The sequence below is a fragment of the Solanum lycopersicum genome, chromosome 11 (genome assembly GCF_036512215.1).
Source record: "Solanum lycopersicum chromosome 11, SLM_r2.1".
NCBI lineage: Eukaryota > Viridiplantae > Streptophyta > Magnoliopsida > Solanales > Solanaceae > Solanum > Solanum lycopersicum.
In genome coordinates, this window is record NC_090810.1 from 6177860 (window position 1) to 6201693 (window position 23834).

Sequence of the window (23834 nt, forward strand, 5' to 3'; positions counted from 1 at the left end):
TTTCTACCAAACACAATATTAAATTATACCACATCTAATACATGAATTATTTTTTTTAATACAACCTACCAAACGCCCTCTTAAATACTATTTTAATATTTACCTAGAATCTTCCTACTCTTATTAGTTGCGACAAAACATTCTCTCCTATTCATTTATATATATATATATATATATATAAGTATTTATTATGAAAATTGACATGACACAATTCTAGCCTTGCTTTTCTTTATTCCGAACCATTCTCTTTTCAAATTATTTAAAAATTTATGTTCAAACACTAGCTAAAATGGAAGTTTAGTGGAAGATATGGAAATAAGGTTAAATAGAGGGACATGTAAAGAAAGAAACTTAAAGGAGTAAATCTGGGGATAAATATGTGCTGAAAGTGAAGAGCTCTGAAGTAAATTTCCTTTCTCTCTCTCTCTCTTGTCGAAACAAAAAGCCTACCTACACCTCCGGAGCTAAATGTCCTAAAACTCTCTGTTGGAACAGAAAACAACAGAGACTATGGCTTCGAAGCTCCAACTTCAGCTCAAGGAGCTCGGATCCAAGCTTGAAAACCCTCCTACTAGTAAAGACTCACTTATCAAACTCTTAAAGGTTCGTTAAGAAATTCTTTAATTCTTCGAAACAAACTTGTTTGAATTCTATTATTCACATTGAATGCACTGCTTCCACTTGTGTTCTGGTTTTTTTCGCTTGATGAGTTGAAGCTCATGCAGTATTGGTTGTTGTTTCAGTTGAATTAGGGTTAGTTGTACAGATTCCTGTTTTTTCCCTTTCTGAAAGTGGGTAAAATTGGATAAAGCTTTATTTTTTTTTCTTTTAATTTTTGATATAATGGGAAATTTTGGTCTTTTTAGTTTCTTCATGCGGTTTTTTTACCATTCTTCATGCGGTTTTTTTTTACCATTCTTCATGCCTTTTTGGTCTTTCCCTCAATTTAGGGAAAATTTCCATTTAGTGAATTAACAAACTGAAGAATGTGAAGAATCCAACTATAAAGGTTTCAACTTTAGGTTGCAGATGAGTTTAATTTGCTGAATTAGAGCTTAAATGGGTTACCTTGGCTTCTCCTCCTTTCTTAGGAATATACAAGCGTGTGTATACCCTATGCTGTTTTTTGTTTCTTCTTCATACACTCTGCTGGATGAATAGCTATATATTATGTGGTCAGTACGCCCAATAGAAACATCATATGTATATATTTTTTGTGTGTAAACAAGGATCTCTTTTTAAAGATTGCATTTTTCCCATGCATACACAGGGCTCTAAGAAGTTTGTATTCGGAAATGCTGGAATTATTTTGCCACCCCCTGCTATAGTACTTCTAGGATAGACACAGTTTAATGTAGCTTGATTTTAACTTCAAACCAAAATAAGGCATCTTGGTACATATTAGTCTCACTTTTTATTAGGGAAACTTGGCGATTGACAATTTGAAAAGAATGCAGAGAAACTTCTTCTTTAGTTGTTAATTGATTTGTATTTAAAATCAAAATGCGAAAAGATGTGGCTCTTGGAAGTTACGCCAATCTAGCCACTTAATGCAGAGAAGAAATGTTATGTCATGTTGCTAGTCTCTCAAAATTTCCTGATTTTGGTGTTAGCAATAATTTAAAGTAAAATTCTGTTTGCTTGAGAAGTATCTGGTTTTGACCAAAGCAGCTCTCGCTAAACATGTGGAACTCTTCAAAAAGGGATGCATTTAATGACTACTGTACAAAGAGTTCATCTGGATGAGCTTAGTGTGATGTAAGTTTTAATTTCAGGAGGTTCTGATAGGTCTTTAGCGAGTGCTTTGGTCAGTTGCAGTTAAATCAATCAATCTACTAAGTTTCAGTCCTGAACTCTGCTGTATGAATCCGTGTATCCATCAATTTATTCCAGCATTTTTTATTTTTTTTATGCCATACCTTGTTTTTTTCTAAATGTAGAGACTTTCTATAATTCACACTTAACCCTGCCCAGATGTGCAAGTCTCTTACTGTGATAATTCCTGCAAACACCATTTTAATTTAAGGAATAACATAAAAATTATACTCGACTTAAAGTAGGTTGTAATGGTGTATATGTACCTATCCATGCATGGGTGTGTGCTCCATGTTAGTTAAAGCTGATAATTACCAAATCTGTCCTGCAAATTTCAGCGCCTTCTTTGTTCTACTAGGGATCTTCTAAAGCAAAATAGCAAAGAAATGTTGTACATTGGGCATGGTTAATGGTCAATTTGGTCGATATCTTTGCTTGGATTGATTTTTAAGTAGATCGGCCTCTTTAGTTTTCTGTTTGCTATGGCCTTCTTTGTTATCTCCACCCTGGTGTATGCTGCCCAGTATTGGAGCATGATTAATCCCGATTCGTGTACGTTCCACTTCGTGAGTAAGCTTTCCCTACTAGAGGTGGCTCCATTTTTAATGATCGAACTGAAACCTTTGGCTAAGATGTAGGAGTACATTGGAGATAGTAATTCTGTTTGGTATGTCCTTATTTTCCACTTCTGTGGAAATTGACTGGCGAAATTATGTTTCTTGATTAATGTGTACTTATCGATGCATGACTGAGTTGACCAGGTACAACAATCACAATAAGGTGACACTCTTTCTTGATCTTTAAACAATGTGACACTCTTGATTCTTGCAAATCGAATAAGTAAAGAAATTTCATCTTCCACCATTTTTGTGCCCTTGAAACCTTCTTAATTTAAACATTTTGTACACTTGCTTGCTGCTACTTTTCTAGTTATAGGTCTTTTTGAACACCATACAACGGTTATGCTGCATCAAAGTGTTACTCTGTTGATGATCTTATCTCAACTTTGAGCTAACTGTAGTTTGTCTGTTCTTGTCTTGGTATTCAGTTTCTTGAGAAAGAGTCAATGAGCAATCAACCTTTTGAGGTTTTGTTTCTTTTGGGTCTTTCTGGTGTTTTCTTCTTTGGGTCAGATGCAAGTTGATGTGTGTTTGTAATCGTCGTCGTCTTTGGTCTCTGTATCTTCTTTTTGGAATCTTGCATTGGGCACTTCTCTTGAGTGCTATTCCTTGTAAACCTCTATGTATCCAGCACATCTTTTCCCTTTATTTGGGGATGTCCTTGAAGGGATGTATCCAGTTCAGTTTTTAGATCTTACTTGGTTTAATTTGTTTTCTTTTTGTACGATTGGCTGTGATGGTTTTACTTTGTACTTCTAAAAAGAGATACTGGATAATTGTCTATTGCATATGAGCTTCAAAGAGGTAGTTTTCTATTCTCAAACTGCTTTCATTACCTCCTGATCGCTTTGTGTTATCACACACTTGAGATTCAGTTATGTGCTTGACCTTTCCGTTGCAGTAGTGTTTGATTGAATCTATCACAAATTTGTAATGTATGATTGAATTTTTCACAAGCAGCAAGGTTCAACATTTCTTTCTGAGTTGGAGCAGTCGCCGCCAAAAGCTATGTTGGAAGCCATGCAGCCCTTACAATCTGCTATAGTTAAACCAGAACTCCTAAAGCATCAAGATAGGGAGGTTAAGCTTCTTGTTGCCACCTGTATCTGTGAGATAACTAGAATTACTGCACCTGAAGCACCGTACAGTGATGATGTTCTAAAGGTAATAAGTAATGGCAGAGACTCGATGACACATTTACGTGCCCTTGATTTTCCCATAGAGCAACTAAAAACCTGGTTTGTGCTTTGATTTGAGTCAGGACATCTTCCATTTGATTGTGAGCACTTTCAGCGGCTTAGGTGATATAAATAGTCCATCCTTCGGAAGAAGAGTTGTCATCTTAGAAACTCTAGCAAGGTACAGATCATGTGTTGTAATGCTGGATCTCGAGTGTGATGATCTTATCAATGAAATGTTCCAGACTTTTCTCAATGTTGTCAGGTGAGCTTTATCTTGTATTGAAGGTCCCATCAGTAAATATTGTGGCAGATATGTCACCTAGTAGTGCTGCTACATTCTCTTGCCTTTTCGAAGAATTTAGCACTATGGCTAGAAGTTTTAATTCTTTATTCTGTTTACAAGAAAATGTCACAAATTTCTCGTCTTTGATGACATTTAGTATTTCTCTTAGATAGGTAAATAATTTTTTTTTCTTGGAGAAGGTAACTTTGTGTATATTGACTAGGACAGTACAAATATTACATCCTCAAAAAAAATAATATCATTGACATAACTAAAAAAAGATACTAAATTTCATCAAAGACCAGAAGTTATTGATCCTGGAAAAACTCATGTTTACAAGCAGAATTCTGATGAGCTGGGAACATACATTTAATATGGGACTCTACGAAAGACACCTATTCTTCTATACAAATAGGGATCTCATTGGTGTGTCAAAAAGAAAAAAAACACAAGCTATTTTGAGATGTACAATGTCCATTTTAATCCGTCTAAATGTTCCTCTATTTCTCTCCTTATACCATCCACATTAGGGTCAAAGGGGCAACCTCCCATGCGTGGTCTTCATTTCCTGCTTTAAATATCCAGCTTTGCGACTCCTCTCTTCTTATACCAAGTATCACCCAATGTGATCTGAAACAGTACAAATCCACCCACCACAGACCTGACGCCACCTTACAATGCAAATGACATTTAATATATGGCAAATAATGTTAATGCTGTCAATTGGTCAACTTGGGGCTAATATTCTCCGTGATATGATCATCCATCTCTCCTGATATGTATAATAGCTTATGTTTTTTCCACTCTCCTCCAGTTATGAATTCTTTCACTTCAATGATTTCGCCCCCAATTATGTCACAATTGTTTGATCAACTTCTTCCAGTCTTTTTGCTTTGTGAAAGCCATATTGAACTGTTTTTTTGGCGAAAAGCAATGGATAAAGCTTTTTTTTTTCTTTTTGCTTTATCCCCAATTCTAAGCTATGTTGCTTGGACTCTTCAAAAATGCCACTGGGTGTCGGATCCTCCAAAAGTAGTGCATTTTTTGGAGGATCTGACACTGTTGCAGCCGCATTTTTGGAGAGTCCGAGCAACATAGTTTCTAAGTGTTTCTCAGCCTGTTGCATCAACAAAAATAATCTAGTGTTACTGACTAATGTGAGAAAATTGAAGGTAAAACAAGGTATGTGTTACTGCATACTTAAATGTGGTGTACTTAATTAAGGTATATGATATAAACATTCATCTTGATGAAGGTATGAAAATATATGTAGTGAAACGAAATTTTATCTCAAAATTTAAAAATGTAGCTACTGTTGCTCCTGGATTGTTGCTTCGTCTCCCTTGGACCCTCCCTAATTCAATAATTTTCTGTCTTGTATACCACATATGCAGGGATGAGCATCAAGATAGTATTCTGACATCAATGCAAACTATTATGGTTGTTCTCATAGAAGAGAGTGAAGATATCCGGGAGGATCTTTTACACGTCATTTTGTCGGTTCTAGGTCGTCATAAGAAAGTAAGTGTTTGTGTTGCATGATTAAATGTCAACAGAAGTTTGCTTTTGTTTGGATGCTTTGTCCTGAAGAACTGGGTTTTAACACTTCCTGTCAGGATGTTTCGATAGCTGGAAGGGGGCTTGCTATGAAGGTGATAGAGCAGTGTTCAGGAAAATTGGAGCCCAGCATAAAGCAGTTTCTTGTATCTTCAATGTCTGGAGACAGCAGGCCAACAACATTTGAAATTGACTACCATGAAGTCATTTATGATATTTACCGTTGTGCTCCTCAGATCTTATCAGGAGTTGTTCCCTACATCACAGGAGAACTACTGGTACATTAATTTCTTCTTCCCATCTCTGTAATTACATCATTTTATTTTCTGATGAAAATCATGTTAATTCGTGCTTTAGTTTTCAAATATGTCTTGACAACATTTTTTCGATTATTGAAATTTACTTGCCTTTATTGTTCTATCTTCTTTGCCTGGTTGGACATTTAATGTAGCTGGTGTAGTTTAATGGAATATAGCCATTAGTTTATTTGCTATAGAATATCTGAAGATATCAGTCTTGAAGTAGTTGATCAACTCAAGATATGTGCCTAGAGTCATTTTTTCTTCCTTTATATGTGATCTTTTCTTCCTTTTCTTACTTCTGATGATCTAATGTACAAGCTTGAATGTGACAGACAGATCAGTTAGATGTGCGATTAAAAGCTGTGCACTTAGTTGGGGATCTTTTTGCTCTATCGGAATCTGCTATCTCTGAGGCATTTCATCCGATTTTCTTGGAATTTTTGAAGAGACTTACTGATAGAATAGTTGAGGTCAGAATGTCTGTCCTTGAACATGTCAAGGGATGTCTGCTGTCAAATCCATTTAGACAAGAAGCACCTCAGATCATCTGTAAGAATATTGGAAATCCTTCCTTCCTTCAGTCCTTTATACTTATGCATTTAGTTGGTAATCTAATATAAACATGTTCTAGCTGCCCTCCGGGACCGGCTGTTGGATTATGATGAAAATGTGCGTAAACAAGTCGTTGTCGTGCTTTGTGATGCTGCATGTAATGCCCTTACATCCATGAAGGTCGATACTATTAAGCTGGTAGCAGAGCGGATTCGGGATAAATCTGTATGTAACATGTCTAGTTTTAGGTGTCTAGTCTACTTTGACATTGATAATTAATGCATTCTTACTCCATCTTCTGATAGCTATATGGTCTTATGTATTCAGCTTCTTGTTAAAAGATACACACTGGAGAGGCTAGCTGATATATACAGAATCTATTGCTTAAACTCTTCCAGTGGCTCAATTAAAGGCGTCGACTATGAATGGATCCCTGGGAGGATTTTAAGATGTTTTTATGACAAAGATTTCAGGTAAGCTGCCTTGTATTGCTTTTTACGGAATGATAAACTATGATTTGAAAAGTGAAAAATGGATAGATTATTTCCTTAGCTAAATGATGAGGAATCAAGTACTAAAGTATTAGGTTGTTTTCTTGGGAATCTTAAGCATTTGGAAAGTGAGGTTTCTACTGGAAACACCAACCCCAAGTTATACTGTAGTTCCTGAAGTTGGGAGTCCACATTCGTAACTTGTTACTCTAGGCACACCTTATATTGGAGTTTTGGAATCTGAAACTGCAATACAGAAATTTTACCTTTTTAAACCCGGTTCCATATATCAAGCACTCATTTAATACATTATTGACTACTTTTTTTTCTACAGGTCGGACATCGTGGAGCACATTCTATGCTCATCCTTGTTCCCTAATGAATTCTCAGTCAAGGATAAAGTTAAAAACTGGGTTAAGGTTTTCTCAAGTTTTGACAAAGTTGAGGTTAGAGCACTTGAGAAGCTGCTGGAGCAGAAACAAAGGTTTGTCATGAATGCTCGATCTTGATGTCAGGTGTTCCTGGATGTTGTTTGTGTCTTCTTTATTTCTCTCACCTTTGAAGTACAACCCGATTACATATTCATTGAGTTTTGGATAAGCTGCAGGTTGCAGCAAGAGATGAGGAGGTATCTTTCTTTAAGGCAGATGCAGCAGGTTTGTAACTCTTCCACTCTTTGTTCCCGAACAATAAATGGTTAAAAGTGAACAAGAAAAGGCTAACAGAACTTCATTGTAAAATAATTGCAGGATGGCGATGCCACTGAGATTCAAAAAAAAGTTGTATTTTGCTTCCGCATTATGTCTCGTTGTTTTACTGACCCTGGGAAGGCGGAAGAGAGCTTTCAGATTCTTGATCAGTTAAAAGATGCTAATGTCTGGAGGATATTAACAGTTCTCCTTGATCCAAACTGCAACTCTATTCGAGCTTCTAGTTCTCGGGTAAGGAGAAACCTATTTTTGAATATAATGTAGGTTCTCACTTGTTTGTCTACTGATACATTAAAGCCACTGAAATGCCTAGGTATGTATGAGTACATGACATTTTTCCTATGATGTTTCCTCATCAGGATGAACTGCTTAAGATCCTTGGTGAAAAGCATCGGCTCTACGACTTCCTGGGCACACTTTCTATGAAGTGCTCATATATACTTTTCAACAAGGAACATGTAAAAGAAATTCTCCAGGAGACAAACATACAGAAATCTGCTGGAAGCACTGATTTGATTCTGTCTTGCACACATCTTCTTGTGGTAATATAAAACTAACTTGCTTCGCCTATATAAATGCATATTTTTTATCCTCATGTTTTCTTGGTAGACTTTATTGTAACCTATAAAGGAGAGAACTGAAATGGAAGACACTTTTGGTTGAAGCATTTAATGCCTTAAATGGGTTATATTGGTAGGCATGCCTTATAGGCTATATTATGGTATATTGTAGCTGGTAATAGTGGTGCCTTGGCATCTATTATTTTCTTGCTTTCATAACTATCACATATTCAAGAGTCTGCCTGAGTGCCCTATAAATTGTGAGCAACCCGATGCATTGCTACCTTCAGATGTCACTTATAAAAGTGTCTTCTCTGATTTATTCAATTATCCATGTTTCTTTAGAATGAAATCAAATTATCCATGTTTTAGGAAGTCCATAATTCTTTTCTGTGTCTTTCACTCTTTCTTCAATTCATGTCTTTCTTTGATGAACATTGCAGATTCTTGCACGTTTCTGTCCATTTCTGCTTAGTGGAATTGAGGAAGATCTGATACATCTTCTTGAAGATGATAATGAGATAATTAAAGAAGGTGTCTTGCATGTTTTGGCAAAGGCTGGTGCAGCCATCCGAGAAAAATTGGGAGATTCTTCAAGGTTCACATTTGGAGCTTTTATTCTTTAGTTCCTTGCTGCGAATACTGAAACATTATGCTTGCAACTTACAGGTCTTTAGACCTTATGCTTGAGAGGATTTGCTTGGAGGGAAGCCGGAGGCAGGCCAAGTATGCTATACATGCACTTGCTTCAATAATGAAGGATGATGGACTCAAGTCATTGTCTGTTCTATATAAGGTAGGTCATAATCTCACTATGCCCATACAAATTACTGCATATTGATTTATCCTCCTCTCGGTTTATCTTCGTCATATGTTGGTGAAATATTTGGGTATCACATTACCTGTGTAATGTGCAGAGACTTGTTGATATGCTAGAAGAGAAGTCACATTTACCTGCTGTACTACAATCTCTTGGATGTGTTGCACAGACTGCTATGCCAGTCTTTGAGACAAGGGAGAAAGAGATTGAGCAGTTCATAACGAAAAACATATTGGAGCTTAGTCATGTATGCCTCATGAATTAATGCCAAATTTTGCGACATTGTTGACCTCCTTTTTTAGCATTCATCTAAAGGCAAACTATTCTTTTCAGACATCTGAAGGTAAAGCCAAAGAAAGTTGGGAGGACCGAAGTGAGATCTGTTCAATGAAGGTCAGATTTTACTGTTTGGTTATCTCCTTTACGGTTTTCAGAATTATGAGTATTTTCTAAAGGATGAATTGGCATTTTCATTCAATATTGATATACAGATATTTGGAATTAAGACACTGGTCAAAAGCTATTTACCAGTGAAGGATGCTAACCTTCGAGTGGGGATTGATGACTTGTTGGAAATCCTGAAAAACATACTCTCATTTGGGGAAATCTCAATTCAAATTAAGTCAAGGTACTGCTACTGTGTAGGAATTATCCGCTTTTTAGGGTTGTGTCAATAGATGGATGTGCTTTGCATAGTTTGTTACAAGGCTTTCTTTCTACAGGAGATTTGGTTTCTCTTTCTCTTATCTTTGCCATTTTGCAGTTCTGTTGATAAGGCCCATCTAAGACTTGCCGCAGCAAAAGCTATGCTTCGTCTATCAAAGCACTGGGACCACAAGATTCCTGTGGATGTCTTTTACCTTACTCTTGGGACATCAGAGGTGAGGTTTCTACCCCCCCCACCCCCCCAACCACCCCCACACACACAAAAAAAAAAAACAAACCTCATCCACTGCGCTGATGTTCCTCATACACAACAATTTTCAGCAATTGCTTTCTAGAGACAAATCGTTTAATTTTTTTTCAACTGTTAATGCTACTAGGCTAGTTTCCCTCAAGTAAAGAAGTTATTCCTCAACAAAGTCCATCAATACCTGAAGGACCGTTATTTGGAGCCGAAGTATACTTGTGCCTTCTTACTTGACTTGCAGTTTCAGCAGCCAGATTTTGAAGAGGTGTGAGTTGTGATTGTTGTACTGGCATGGCTCTCTTGGTTATATGTTTATACTTGTTAATTAATTTGTTATCTCCCAATTATTGACAGATCAAGAGCAACTTAAGTGATGTTATCCAGATCTATCAGCAGGGGAAGGCACGTCAACTTTCTGTGCAATCTGAAGCTATTACCCCAGTTCCTTTTCCAGAATATATTCTACCATACTTGGTCCATGCTCTTGCTCATCATTCTTTATTTCCTAACATCGACGAATGCAAGGATGTTAAAGCATTTGAGCCTACTTATAGGTACAAGTGTTTCCTGACCTTACTGATGGTTGCATATATAGAGATTTAAAGAGATCGAGGCTGCCTCAAAATGCATTTCTGTGACCCCCCACCCAACCAGTTATTCTAATGATTTTCGTCTACATATCTTAGATGCTGATCTTAGTTTTATTTGATTGTCACTTCATAAGCAGGGTTACTGAAATAGTGTCTCTTCACCAGTCTCTTAATAGAAGGCTTACTGGAATAATACATGATGCACTCATCTAAATGTAGTTCTTGTTGTAACTTATCCCCTAAAAAGGTGGTGCTTGGAGAATTGGCCTTTTTCTTGTGGGAGGGCAGGGAGTGTGTACTAGTTGTTTATTTGAAGAATAGGTTGGCCCAACCAGCTGTACCTGTATCTGTTATTACTTGGAAAGAAGGTGCATGGTATCACCAATTGCTTCTGAGTATAAATTCAGAAATCGTGCTGATTTGTTATAAGGAATCTGTACAGCCTCTACTTGTCTGACAAAGAAGGAAAAATAGAATGAAATAATGGGAAATTAAATCTGCCTTTGCTACTATTGATAACATTCGATGAGATATATCTAAACGTTGGTGTCACTTTCTTGTTTTGTTAATCTTCATGACTGAATGGCTAAACTACTTTGCTTGGAGGTAAAGAAGGGTGCTTGTCATCTACCCTGGATGTATAGTACCTTGACTGTTGAACTTATGTCTACGGTTTGACTTGTTTTTTTTCCTTTCCCTTAAATATTTTCTACTGTCGAGTTCTCTATTCTGTCTTAATTCGGGCACATTTTAATAAGGTAATGAGAGTGCTGCTAGTTACATCCAAAAGGATCAACCTACACTAAGGGGTCGTTTGGTTGGGAACGAGTTATCCCGGGATTAATTATTCTGGATAAGTTATTCCACCATGTATATGGATAACTCAATGCTATCAAAGGCGAAAAGCGCAAAAAACTCTAAGGTCCGTAAAGGCTTTAAGCACAAAGCACAAATAAAGTGTGGGCTTTAATGAAAAAAGGCGCAAAGGGAGAAAAGAATGCAAATATATATGTTTAGTCCAGGGCTAATAATTATAAACCTGAATGACATATGTCCAGAGAAATTGAAAAAAATTATGATAAAGTGAAATATTAGTTATTTAGTGTCACTTCTTCATACGAGGTTCATTGGCAAGGAAACGTTTGCCTTAGAACCTTGATGACGGCACTGAAGCGCACATAAAGCGAAGTGAAGCGCTCAACACACTTTGAGCCTCGCTTCAGGGCTTAAGCGCTCTTAAAACGCATAATTTATCCCACCGCTTATGTATAAATGGGGATAAATTGTCCCAGGACTGCCTAATACCTCCAACCAAACACAAGATGACATTGTTCAGTCATTTTATCCCTGGGATTATTGTACCATATACCTCACACCAAACGACTCCTAATACTTCACAGTTGAATTATGAGTTGATGAAATCTAAAATGGCTTCAGGAACATTTACAACAACCATGGTGTTCCAAAAGTAAAAGAATACATTTTAACTTAAAGAATAAGTGTAGAAACCTTGTTGTCTTGAAAAAGTTATGGAGTTCCTTTATCTCTAGATCATACGCCATACTAGTCTGCTGTGGGTGTGTAATTCCACATTTTGAGGGGTGTTTTGCTGATTCCAGCACCCTTTACAGCTTTACAAAAGCTGTGGGGTTGTCTTCGGCCTTGCCCATTTGAGATTCAGCACACTGGAGCATATTCTGAATCTGCATGGCCTCTTTACCGTGTAACAATGGCGCTTTTTGTCTTTATATTGCTCTTCACATGGCGCAAATTTGTTACAAATATCATGTCTTCTATTTGTAGATTATGTGGTGTTAGGCAGGTTTTCCTTAGCCACAAGCTATGTGAAACAGTTAATCTTGTAAGCTGCACAAGTCTTCCATATTTGTCTCCAGGGCCAATGGGGAAGAGAACTTAGGGGGGAGGGGGAGTCTATTCAACAAGCAATAGCATTACTTTACAGTGACTACCTTATTCTCCCTTCCAAAGCATTTTATCTTGGCATGTCCTCAGTGGAGTTCCAACTAGTAATTGGAAGATTCTTCCAAGTTCTCAGACCTCAGTCATTGCAATTCCATCTAAATAGTATGATCGACCCTTGATTGGACTTGCATTTAGCAACTGTAGCGTTGGGGTTGAAAATGCTAAGATAAATAGAATGTTCCTCAGTTTTTCTAATGAGGACATATTGTTGTTGATATGTGTCTCCTGTTTGGTATCTTCTTGGTACTCCTTAACAAAATCATTCACTATTTTCATAAAGAATCCAAAACATGTTGTTACATATTTTCATTTTTAATAAAATTGTAATACCTATGAATAAGCATTTGTTTGCAACTCTAGGCATACTCTAGAAATGGACATATATGGAGTCCCCAACATTGGATCCATTAGTGGCATGATGACCATTTAAAGATGTACCCAAACCCTTTATATGATGTCAGTTGTATTGTAATTAAGTCGTTTAGCATTGTCTGTCATCTGTGTGCAAGTTTTTCTACATTGTGATCATTAACATTTATGTAGTTCAGTTGCTGCATCCGGGGAAGTCCTGCTTCTCAAAGCTTTACTTTGAGTTGAATATATTTGAATGTTTGTTCCAGGCAATTGTACGTTTTCCTCTCAATGTTGGTGCATGGAGATGAAGAGGGGAAACCTGAAGGTGGTATTAGCAGAGAGAAGGAAAGCATTTCAACGATTAAGTCTATCCTTCACAGTATAAAACATTCAGAAGATGCAGTAGATTCCACAAAATCAAAGGTAAGAAAGGAAAAAGCTGATACTTGTTTAAATGTGTCAATGCCTGTCATTCTACGCTTCAAGCTTCTATCACTTAGTGCCAGTGGAATATATCCATAAACAAAACAACGCTTAGTGTGGACAGCTGAGGATTGGGATTATCCTGCTATTTGATTGTATAAATACTTTTGCAGAACTCATATGCTGTCTCAGACCTTGGCCTGGCAATTACAAATCGGTTAGTTCCTAACCATGATGATCTTAAGGAGTTGAAAGCATCAGTATCACTACCTCCATCGCTATACAAACAACATGAGAAGAATGAAGAGAAAGACCAGTCTCTGGTATGGCATGTTATGCTCATCATTTGTGTCATAGACCTTCATATTTCAATATAACTGTATTTCACAGGTTGAATGGCTGGAAAAAGTGTGATTCATCAGTATTTAGGCCTTTTTTTTGAAATGGTGTATGTTTCTATATTTTTCATATGAAGTAGGATAGTTTTGCCACTGTTTAGTACCTAGAAGGTACTGCAAAGTACCTAAGAGCAAAACATGATCCCAGCAGCAGTTGTTTACAACATTAAGGCATCCGAAAAATCCGAAACAAATGATGTATTTTACAGCGTATTTCTCCTACACCAACCGTATAAATTTTGTGTGCATCTTTACTTGACAGAGAGTCTGTTTTTTTTTCCTTCAAAGCACTTATTGTTTCTTTCATCCAATTGTCCACATAATTCAAGGTGGGTCAAAACATGATCCCAGCAACTGTTACATCATCAATGCCTCCACATGAAGAAATAGTGTCTGTTCCTATAATGATGAATTTTATGTATCAATTCAGAAGTGTGGATTCACTGCCCCAGGATATTCCCTCCTTCTTTCTCTCATCTTTTTCAGACTCTTGCTTGCTACACAAAATTTCAACCTGTATCCTGTTGTCTGTTGGTTGGACTCGTTGCTACCTTCTATTACATGAGTCTCTGTAATCTTTCTTATTTCTAAATTTACTCTCTTTCTTCTTCTTCTTCACAAAATTGTGTTGGCAGTTGACCTTTCAACTCTGTACACCTTCAGGTTGATTTACTAATAAATTCTGTTTTTTTATCAGGTTGTGAATGAACTTCTGCATATATCCAACAATTGGATGATCTTGATCTGTGAAAAAATTAGGCTGCCTATTGAGACCTAGTTAATTCTTACCACCAAAATGAAGTATCCCTCAATTCTATATTGCCAAACTAACATTCTTTTGAAGGAAATTGGAATGCAATTGCACATAAAATACCTTATTGACCTGTGCTTTCCCAAGTCACAATCCTTTTTCATCTCCAACCGTTCAATTCTGCCTGCTTCATTTCTGGTACCCTACTGCTTCTGTGCTAACTAAAGAGCCCTTCGGTCTGCAGTCCTTGTTTTCACCACTATTGATTGTGTTATACTTCCATTGAATACACCACCGTTGACCGTGTGTTATTCTTTTACGGAAGCACCTGAGGTCGTATGCAATATATTGATTGAATCCGAGCATGTGACAGATGATGGGAGGCCATTGTATTGGCCAGAGATAAATAGGAAAAGAGGGTTCCAGGAGGTTATTGGCTTCCCTACAGTCGAAGTTGGGTTTTCTTCTTGGGTGAAAATGACAAGGAGAGAAATCTGCGAAGAATGAGTGGACCAAGTAGGAGGGGGGGGGGTTGTTACTAGGGAGTCGGAGAGGAGGGCTAAGATGGATGAGAAGTGGAACTGCGGTGGGAATGACTCTCCCTAGATAGGAAGCTTGGAGGGCAGAATTAGGGTAGACGGTTAGTAGGAATTAGAGTGTTGTGGTAGAACAGGGTTCCAGTCTTGAACATATGCATATTCCCTTGCCTGCTTTATCACTATTATGCTAGCACTGTCTACTGTTGTTTCTTTCACTTTGGCTATCCTTAATATTTGTACTGTCTGTAGTTCTCATTCTTCAATATCTTCATCCTAGGTTTTACTCTTTCTTCTCTTTTTTTGAATTTGAAAAGTTGATTTTCTTGATTCGAGGGTCTATTGGAAACAACCTCTCTACCTCACAAGGGTAGGGGTAAGGTCTATGTACATATCACCCTCCTGAAAGCCCTCTTGCAGGGAATCTACTGGGTATGTTGTTGTTGTATTATACTTGCTAATTTCGTTTTAGAATGACGCGACTTCTCTGAAGGTGGTTTATCAAGTTTCAATGAGTTCTATTTGTGTTTTAAACATCCATTCCTCCAAATATCATTGAAGATGATAGCATCTACTTAATTGTTCTTTTAGAAAACATATCTTTCTTCAGCAGATGAAAGTTTTTGATAGGAAGGTAAATTTTCAATGATCGCACCAAGAAAGATGCTAATGTGTACAGGAGAAATGAACTCTGTTCCTCCCAATTCTGCAGAGAGCTCGAGAAGTCCAGAAAAATATTTACAGCACGAGCAACTTTCAAATGAACCACACTTTTATCTTTGTGTTGGCTTCATCTATATTTGCGTCTGAACTTTTCTTCCTCACAATATATAATGTGTGATATTCACCTTCTGTGATTTGACAGGTTGAAGTTAAGACATGGTTGGCAGATGAGGGCATCATGGCTCACTTTGAATCAATCAAGTTTGAAACTAACGGAACAGTAAGCTTGGTACTAACTATTTTTTTTGCTAGTGATAAAACCTGTTGACTGATTATTGTTCTTCCACTTTTTTTTTCACCAGCTGAAGTCAGAGATCACTGAAGACGAAACCATGAAAGACAGTGAAACTGAAGGAAATGAGGTTCCTTTAGGAAAAATAATGGAACGGCTTAAAGCTAGATCTAAGATGAGGAAAGAGTTGAAGGACGACTCTTCACCTGCTGAGGTGAGAACTGAAAATGATGTTGACATCTTGAAAATGGTGAGGGAGATAGATTCAAATAATGTTGTTGATGATAATAAGTTGGATGCAAGCAATGGCCATGAATCTGCAGTCAAAACTAAAGCCAGCAATAAACGTCAGAAAAGAGGAACTGATATTTCTGTACCAAAAGGTGCAAAGCGACAAAGGTCATCTTCTTCTTCAGTCCATAAACTTTCTTCGAAACTCGAGGAGTCCATTGAAAAGGAGGAGGATCTTCAATCCATGTCAGAAGATAAGTCCTCGGAGGAAAATGTTTTTGAACCTGAAGAGTCGGACCTATTAACATCATCTATCAGGAAGAAAACAAGTCTCCCACCTAGACAAAAGCGTAAAGCTACTGATAAGAATCATGATGACACTTGTGAAATTGGAATGGACAGCCGTGAAGTGAAAGTAAGATTTTTTAATAGTAGAATCGATCTATAAGCTAGATATATAATTTCATTACGTTGAGTTCTCATTTGTTTGCTCCTGCAGAAAATTAAAGGAAACAGAGAAGCAGTTAATACACATATGCAAGGTAATAACAAGTCTGGATCTCATAAGAAATCAAAGAAGAAAAGTGTATCTGGACTGGCTAAGGTAAGTCTTCCCATCTGTATAGTTGATGCTTTGTTTCCTTACCCACTCTTAGACATGTTTCCGAGTGAATCTGATACTGGAATAGAAGTAATATATTGTGGGTGTATATTTACTTACACGGTAGAGATAAGATTTAACTTTTGGATGATAAACAAGTTTATGTATCATTTCGCGATCTGTGCTGGTTCTTTGCTAATCTCTATGTTCCAACTTTTAGGACTCACTGTCAAAGTGGATATATTCTATCATTTGTAACTCAATCTGATTGGTCTGCTAGACCTTTAACAAAACACTGTTTGCAGTTCTGTTACATTCCTTTGATGAATGTGGTCTGAATTTCTTCAGTACCTTTGATCCCCTTGTAACTCAACATAACCGTGATAATGCTCTTCCCTATGCTGTGTGGAAACTTCATTTTTTAAATCTGTTCGCGAATTTTACTGTTAGCTCCTGGTAAACAGGATGAAGAAATTGTCTTAATAAGGAGTATCTTAGTTCTGTCATGGATACTCATTTATGATTATGGATTTACCCGTTCTAGAAATGAGAACACTTTATATTAAGGTTTAAGGAAAATGAGTATTAGACCAGTTTTACAAGGTTGAGTTCTAGCATATTGGTACTTGGAGTGTCTATAGCACTGGCTATGTTGTGGTGAGAGAATTGTTCCATCAATTGGTGTGGCACAAAATGTAGTCTGTTCCTTTTTTAGGAGGGTTACAGAGTGCAGATTACTTACTTAGCATAAACAACACCAAGTGAACTGTGCTTTTTTGGTTCTGTCCCCTTTGGTTCCTCCAAGGATAATCAAGCTAGTCTTGAAGTTATTATTATCGAGCTAAAAATATGATTTATTGTCGAAAATAATTGTTTTTTTTTTTTTTTGAAGAATCAGTTTTTATTGAAAGCCAGTCATTTTCTACTAACAAATTGGTTACGGAGAATCTATAGAATGCAGAAAGTCTAAAGTTCGAGCACGGTGATTAACCCCCCCCCCCCCCCCCCCCCCCAAAAAAAAAAATAAAATTGGAGGAAAAAACAGATTACTGGACTAAAACCAGAAAATATTTTGTAAGCAAAACTATAGAAGATTAAAGATATTGAAAATTCAAGAATAAAATCCGAATTTTTGGAAGTGCTAAGAACTGTAATTGATCTTTATATTAAAAAACTAGCGGATTGAAATTCATTGTGATACTAATAGAGTTGATTCAAGAACTTAGATCAAAAGTGATCTAGACCCTATTTTGAAGAAATTAGAGACAATAATTAGTGTAAGTAGTTATTACCTTCTTTAATGTACTTTAATAGAAACCAAACACATCAAATTAAGAATTAATCTTACCTCCAAAAAGAATTTTTTTTCTGAGGTTGCAAGGTAAATTCAAGCCACCACACACAAAGGTGTAAAAGAAAAGGAACCTCTCAAATAAAATTAATAATCATGTTCTTATGAAAAATATCAAAATCCACTCCTATAAACAGATTGAACCTATCCCAAATAGTGGATTGGAACCCTATTTTGGGCTAAAATTTCAGCACTTTAGTATGCAAATCAGCACTGTGTTGGGCATGCAAATTCAGCTCCTTTGGGGCTCCATGTGGTGTTAATCTTCCTCCTCTTGGGCTTGAACTTGTGCTATGAAATAACATAGCACCTAACTTATGGCTTTTGGCTTGTTTTTATCATTAGCAAGGGCTTATAAGCACTTTTTTAATTTACCCAAACATTCCAAAAGTGCTGAAAAGCTATATTGGTTTAAAAACACTTAAATAAGCCACGGCAAACAGGTTCTTATTAGTCCACTCTTCACCACAATTCTTGAATTCATTATTGGGATCTCTTCCATGATTAGCATCTTCTCGATTTTCTATTGAAGCCCGTCAACCTTTAATGGAAGTATGTCACTATGGTTGCTATCGGAAAACCAAAAGAGTTATTTCGTCAAATTTCTTTCTTTTGAATCATCTACTGACTAAGAGTTGCACCTTCATCTCTATTTTAAGATATCCCCTTTTATCTGATGCTATTTGGGCCTATTAATTAACTTTCTCAGACGTGGTTGTAAAAAGGCTGTCAGGAGGTGAGCAGAATGTTTAAGGTTTACTCGTAAAGTCAAGGATTACCGTGTCGTATGAGTAATTAACTTTCTCAGTTGCTGTTTTAAAAAATGCCCTTAGGAGGAGAGCAGAGAATGTTAAGGCTGACTCTGTATGCTTGCATTGCTACTACATATAAATATTCCTTCAACATTTGTTCTAGTCTAGTTATTCTCTTCACCAAATGGCTTATCGTGTGGATTATCACGGTGTATTGTTTAGGCATCTATATAACCAATTGTTTTGTTTTTTTTATTTAATTTCATTAACACTTATAAAGGAAGTTGGGCTAGGTATAGTTTTGCAACTTTTGTGCTGTTTTATACCTCCTTTTCTTCTTTCCAATCCGAAGATGCACGTCATCAATATTTGCATATTTTCTGATTGTATTATTTGTTAATGCTTTTACCTGGTTTTCTCTAGTGCACGGCAAAGGTTGATACAACTCCCACTGTGGACTTGATTGGTTGCAGAATAAAAATTTGGTGGCCCATGGATAAGAAGTAAGCTGCTCTTAACTCGAGAGGAGTAAATGTTCTTTCTAGCTCTTTTAAGCTATGTGTTGCCTCAGCTATCTTGGAGATCGTTGCTTTCTTTAGTTTTTCCTTGCATGATTAAACTTCCTTTTATGTTGATTTTTCTTCAAGCTTGCTGATTGTCTTGGAGCAATACACGTAGTTATGTTTATATGCACTCTTAACACATCGTGTTCATCATTGTTGCTTCTTTCTCATATCCACTTTATTCTTTTGCTCAACTTCTGTTGGTTGTCTTCCATTACAATTGTGGTCATTGGTCATGGGGATGTTGTTTGCGTTTTCTTCTTTAATCCTTATTCTTGACTCTGGTCTTGTATTTTGGTTAATGTGGTCTTGAAGATTATTAGGTTAGAGCACTAACTCCAAGTATTTGACAGATTCTACGAAGGTGTTGTCAAGTCTTTTGACACTCATAAAAGCAAACACGTTGTAAGCTGCATTTCTAGTACAACAATTATTTATTTTTTATTACTAAAGTTGATGAACTTCAGCAATTTTTTAATATGTCAACTTCTATTGATTCTTGGTTATGGTTTGTTATCAATTGTATCAAAGGTGCTATATGATGATGGTGATGTAGAAGTCCTGCGATTGGAAAAGGAGTGTTGGGAGCTTGTTGGTGGTGTGCAGAAACCTGTGAAGGTATGCTTTTCCTTATAGTGTTCATCCTCGCAAACTTTTTATTTTTATTCTTGGTATGAACCCATGCATTTTGGTTTTACTGATTTGTATATTTGAACATTATTTACAGGGTTCAAATTCCAAAAAGGGTTCAGGCTCCAAGAAAGAGTAAGTGATTCATCTGCTTTAGTAGTCGCTGTAATTTTAAAAATTATTTTTGTGATTATCACAATTCCTTTTCTTCTTTTGATAAGTTCTGGGGATTCTGTTTTATATGGTACTTAAAATTGAGGAATTGCATTCTTGAGCGTTTGAATTGTGTTGATGGTACTTCTCTTGTTAAATGCTCTGGATATCATACCTCAGGCTGCATAGTTCTTCTCCCCATTGATGTGGATGGGTAATGGGTTGGTAAATAATGATTATTTCTGCCTTTATTGTTCAGACTATTATCAAGTGTTGATGACTAGCTTAATTCTTTTCTAATCTTGATTTTTTGACGCCTTTCACGAAAGAACTGTTAACTTTGCATAATGTGGCTCCTTTTTAAGTTTCATGCATTATGATGCTACCTGAGCCTTGTGTATTAGCATCATAGACGAATTATGAGTAGCTTTAACCTCCCCGTCTTCATTTAATGACTGCAGATCTGGAGAGAGGAAAAAAAGAACTCTTGCTGCCTCCAGGCAAAAGAAGGAGACCGATAAGATGTGAGCTTGATTCTTTAACTTGATTGCACATAATTTTTTTGTGTATTTCCTATTTGCCTTATGCGTGTTGTTTTACTGACAGGTCTCCATTATCGCCAGTACGAGGGAAGAGAACTCCAAGGAAGAATTTGAAGTATGGACAAAAAGGTCCATCAAAATCTTCTTTGAGCAGAAGAAGCCTGCTTTTAGGCAAGCCGTTGATAACCTCAAAGTCCAAGGCGGACAATTTAAGCTCAGGTGAGGTTCTTGTGATTCTCTTTTTCTTTCGATTTTTTTATTTATTATTCTTGTTGGCATTCTAGTTAATTGTATCATTTGTTGCTTGGTATATTCTGTCATGCAAAGGTCAACAAATGAAAGGATAGAGGGTCTGGAAGTCATTTATGCACATGGAGGGGAGGGTATGCTTAGGTGTTTAAGAGGGTGGAGTCTATCAGGTGGCTGATGAGGGTGGGAAAGGAGGCAATAGTTCGGGTTTCAAAGTTATTTTCTGATGGAGGGGATAATTGGATATTTCCTCAGGTGTAAAGTAAAAAAGAATGAGGAACTATCAGAGTGATGGAATGTTGAGTGGGACATTTGATGATTTAAAATGCAGCAATGTCATCTCTTTCTTTAAAGAATGAACAATAACCTCACTTGGATCTCGAAGTTCCTTGAAACTTAAGAGTACTTCTCTAAGTTAATTTTTAAGCCAAAGTTATTACCCTTTTTTTAGCTCTTGTAAATTGACTGTAGAAAGTGGAAAATTTCTTTTCGTTGTGGTTTTTGGATATTACATTTTGAAGGAGTGGGATACTTTAAGTGGCAATACATCTTTCAAGATAGGGGATGGGAGTAGGGTTAGTTTTGAGGGGCATGACTGGTGTAGAGACAACATTTGAGATCCACTTTCTCAAACATCTACGAAGGTTCATGCCAAAAAGAGATGACTGTCCAACATCTATGGATATTATAAGAGGGGAACATCTTTTTGGCATTTCCCCTTCCAGAAGCAACCTTCTGGACTGGAAGTTTGAGGAATCCAAAGCCTCCTTGAAATGCCTTTAAACAAGGCATACTTGCGTAGATGTAGGCTATGTAGTTTACCTAACATGGCCGAAATATGCACTGCATACACTGTCGGAGTCTCAGTTGTATGTATATATTGTGTATAGGTATGTAACTTTAATGTATAGCTATGTAGTTTTAATATAAAGTACAAACTTCTTACACACTGTGTACATATTTTGTAAACCAGATGGCCTAATGGTATTGGGCTGCAATTTTCTTTTTTAAGAAAACCATCATTTTAAAAAAAAATGAATCTTGGAAATGGGAGAGATCTGTATTGGACAAAATTACAACTTAGAAGTATCTTTCTGGTCGTAGTTTTTTTGCTTATTTCCCTTTTGGGACAGCTGTTTAGTACATTGTAGCCTTCTTTTGAGATAACATTGGATGATAGGTTAAAATTTTTCAAGTAATTGAAAATGTTAGATGACGATCTAATGTTTTATTGGTAAGTTTTATACGAAGAAATAGTAGACCCGAGTCTAACCTTCTCCGGAGTGATCTTCCGAAGTCTATATTTGCTTAATTTTATTAGTAGGGACAAAAATTAGATGTGTCCTAAAAAGGAGACATTTTTTAGGGATCAGGCAACAATTTGTGCTCTTGCCACGATTATCCAGAATTAGGAGTGGAATAAAAAACACTCTTATTTTCAATCTAGAGTATGAAAAGAGAGAACTTCCATTATGTCTTAGGTGTTGCAATAGTTTCTTAAGGTAGAATAATTTTGACAGTCTCCCTGTTATGCTATTCATGATCTCCCCTAGCTTTCTAATCTGGCATTTGGCTTTACTAGGTGAATCAGAAAGTGAGCAGAAAGAAAGCACGCATGAGTTCAGCTTGTCTGAACATGAACTGTCTGACAAGGATGACATAGCATACTTTGATGGGAAACCCGGGGCTGATGCTGATAGATTGAGTGGTATGGAGGAGTCTGAAGAAGAAGAATGTCCCGTGGAAAATAAAGATGAGGATGAACTTGGCACCCCTCAGGATTCTCGTGGATCAGACAGGGAGATCTCTTCTTCACATGAGAAACCACATGCAGATGGTTCCACAGAGAAGTCAAATGATGATGCTGAAAGATCAGATTCTCATGGGAGTGTAAGAGATGATGCAGACAGTCATTCAACTGATCAAGGCGACTCTGGAAGTAGCTCGGCTGCCAAATCTGATGAAGAATTATCCGACGATGAGCTACTTGTAATGCCTATTCTTATGCACTATTTATTGGGACGTATATTTCTTGATGAATCATAATTTAGTAACAAATTATTGCCTTACGCAGAGCACGTGGAAACAACGAGCAGGGAAGTCGGCTGGAGGGAAGTAAACCAGCAGAAAGGCTATCATGTGAATGACTGATGATTTGTAGCGATGCAGCATCCTGGAGAGCAAGTAGCATCAATCCAAATACCGTCATCCTAGGAAGATGATACCATTAACAGTAACATTAATAAGTTTATGAAGTACAGTTTACCACATAGAAAATGGTAGGTCACAGGTTTATTAAAAGGTAGGGAGCAAGGACAAGAATGTGCATTCCCATAGTTTGTGTAGCTGCGGTCTAGAGGTAACTGATATGCATCAATAGCAGTTCTCTTAGGCATTGTACAGCTCTAGTGTAGTAAGTTGGCATTAACTTACCCGACGAACCGATCCTGTGTTGCAGCTCGGTTTTTGTTGTAGTCTTGTGTCTTCATTTTGTATATTTTGTTTGTTTAGATTAGTAACAGAAGTGCGTCTGTTGTAGTTCCTCCCTCCTTCATATGATCCGCGGATTCTTGTGAACTGTAGATTTGTAAGCATTTTGTGGTGTATGGAACCAGTAACATTAGCACCCTTTTCACTTCTTTTTTGCTTCTAATTCTCAATATTTGTGAATGAGGTGTTCTCTACTTGAACTATTAGATATTCACTTTTTCTATTTGAACTATGATCAACTATTTATCAAAAACACGCATCAATTATGAGTCGTGTTTCCACCATTATGTAGGAAAAGAGAAAATTGATGGTTAGATGTGTGTTTTGATAAACAGTTGATGATCGTCCGGCTGAGTTCATTACACAAAAATCGCTTCTTTTTACATAAGAATCATCTCACTTTTGCTTCAATTATCACTTTGGTGAATTTTATTAAATTATCAAAAAGTAATTTTTACGCAAAAACTGAACAACACGTGAG

General features: G+C 36.8%; 1 protein-coding gene across 2 annotated transcripts; it reads left to right on the forward strand.

Annotated features, from left to right (window-relative positions):
- The first annotated feature begins 209 nt into the window (after positions 1-209).
- Positions 210-23533, forward strand: LOC101266989 (sister chromatid cohesion protein PDS5 homolog A). 2 transcript variants are annotated; one of them, XM_010314463.4, is made up of 33 exons: positions 210-603; positions 3396-3599; positions 3697-3878; positions 5294-5420; positions 5516-5734; positions 6091-6307; positions 6390-6535; positions 6638-6783; positions 7136-7285; positions 7409-7457; positions 7551-7742; positions 7871-8053; positions 8515-8669; positions 8741-8867; positions 8989-9138; positions 9225-9284; positions 9383-9519; positions 9655-9772; positions 9935-10066; positions 10156-10355; positions 12995-13151; positions 13325-13474; positions 15702-15779; positions 15862-16437; positions 16522-16626; positions 19150-19229; positions 19643-19694; positions 19821-19907; positions 20017-20054; positions 20534-20596; positions 20679-20833; positions 22446-22852; positions 22938-23533. In XM_010314463.4, the coding sequence occupies exons 1-33, from the start codon at positions 511-513 to the stop codon at positions 22980-22982; spliced, it is 4980 nt and encodes a 1659-aa protein (XP_010312765.1). In that variant the 5' UTR covers positions 210-510; the 3' UTR covers positions 22983-23533. The 2 variants fall into 2 exon arrangements, with proteins under 2 accessions (XP_010312765.1, XP_019066558.1); XM_019211013.3 differs by having other exon boundaries at positions 265-603; positions 15702-15788.
- The last annotated feature ends 301 nt before the right edge of the window (positions 23534-23834 follow it).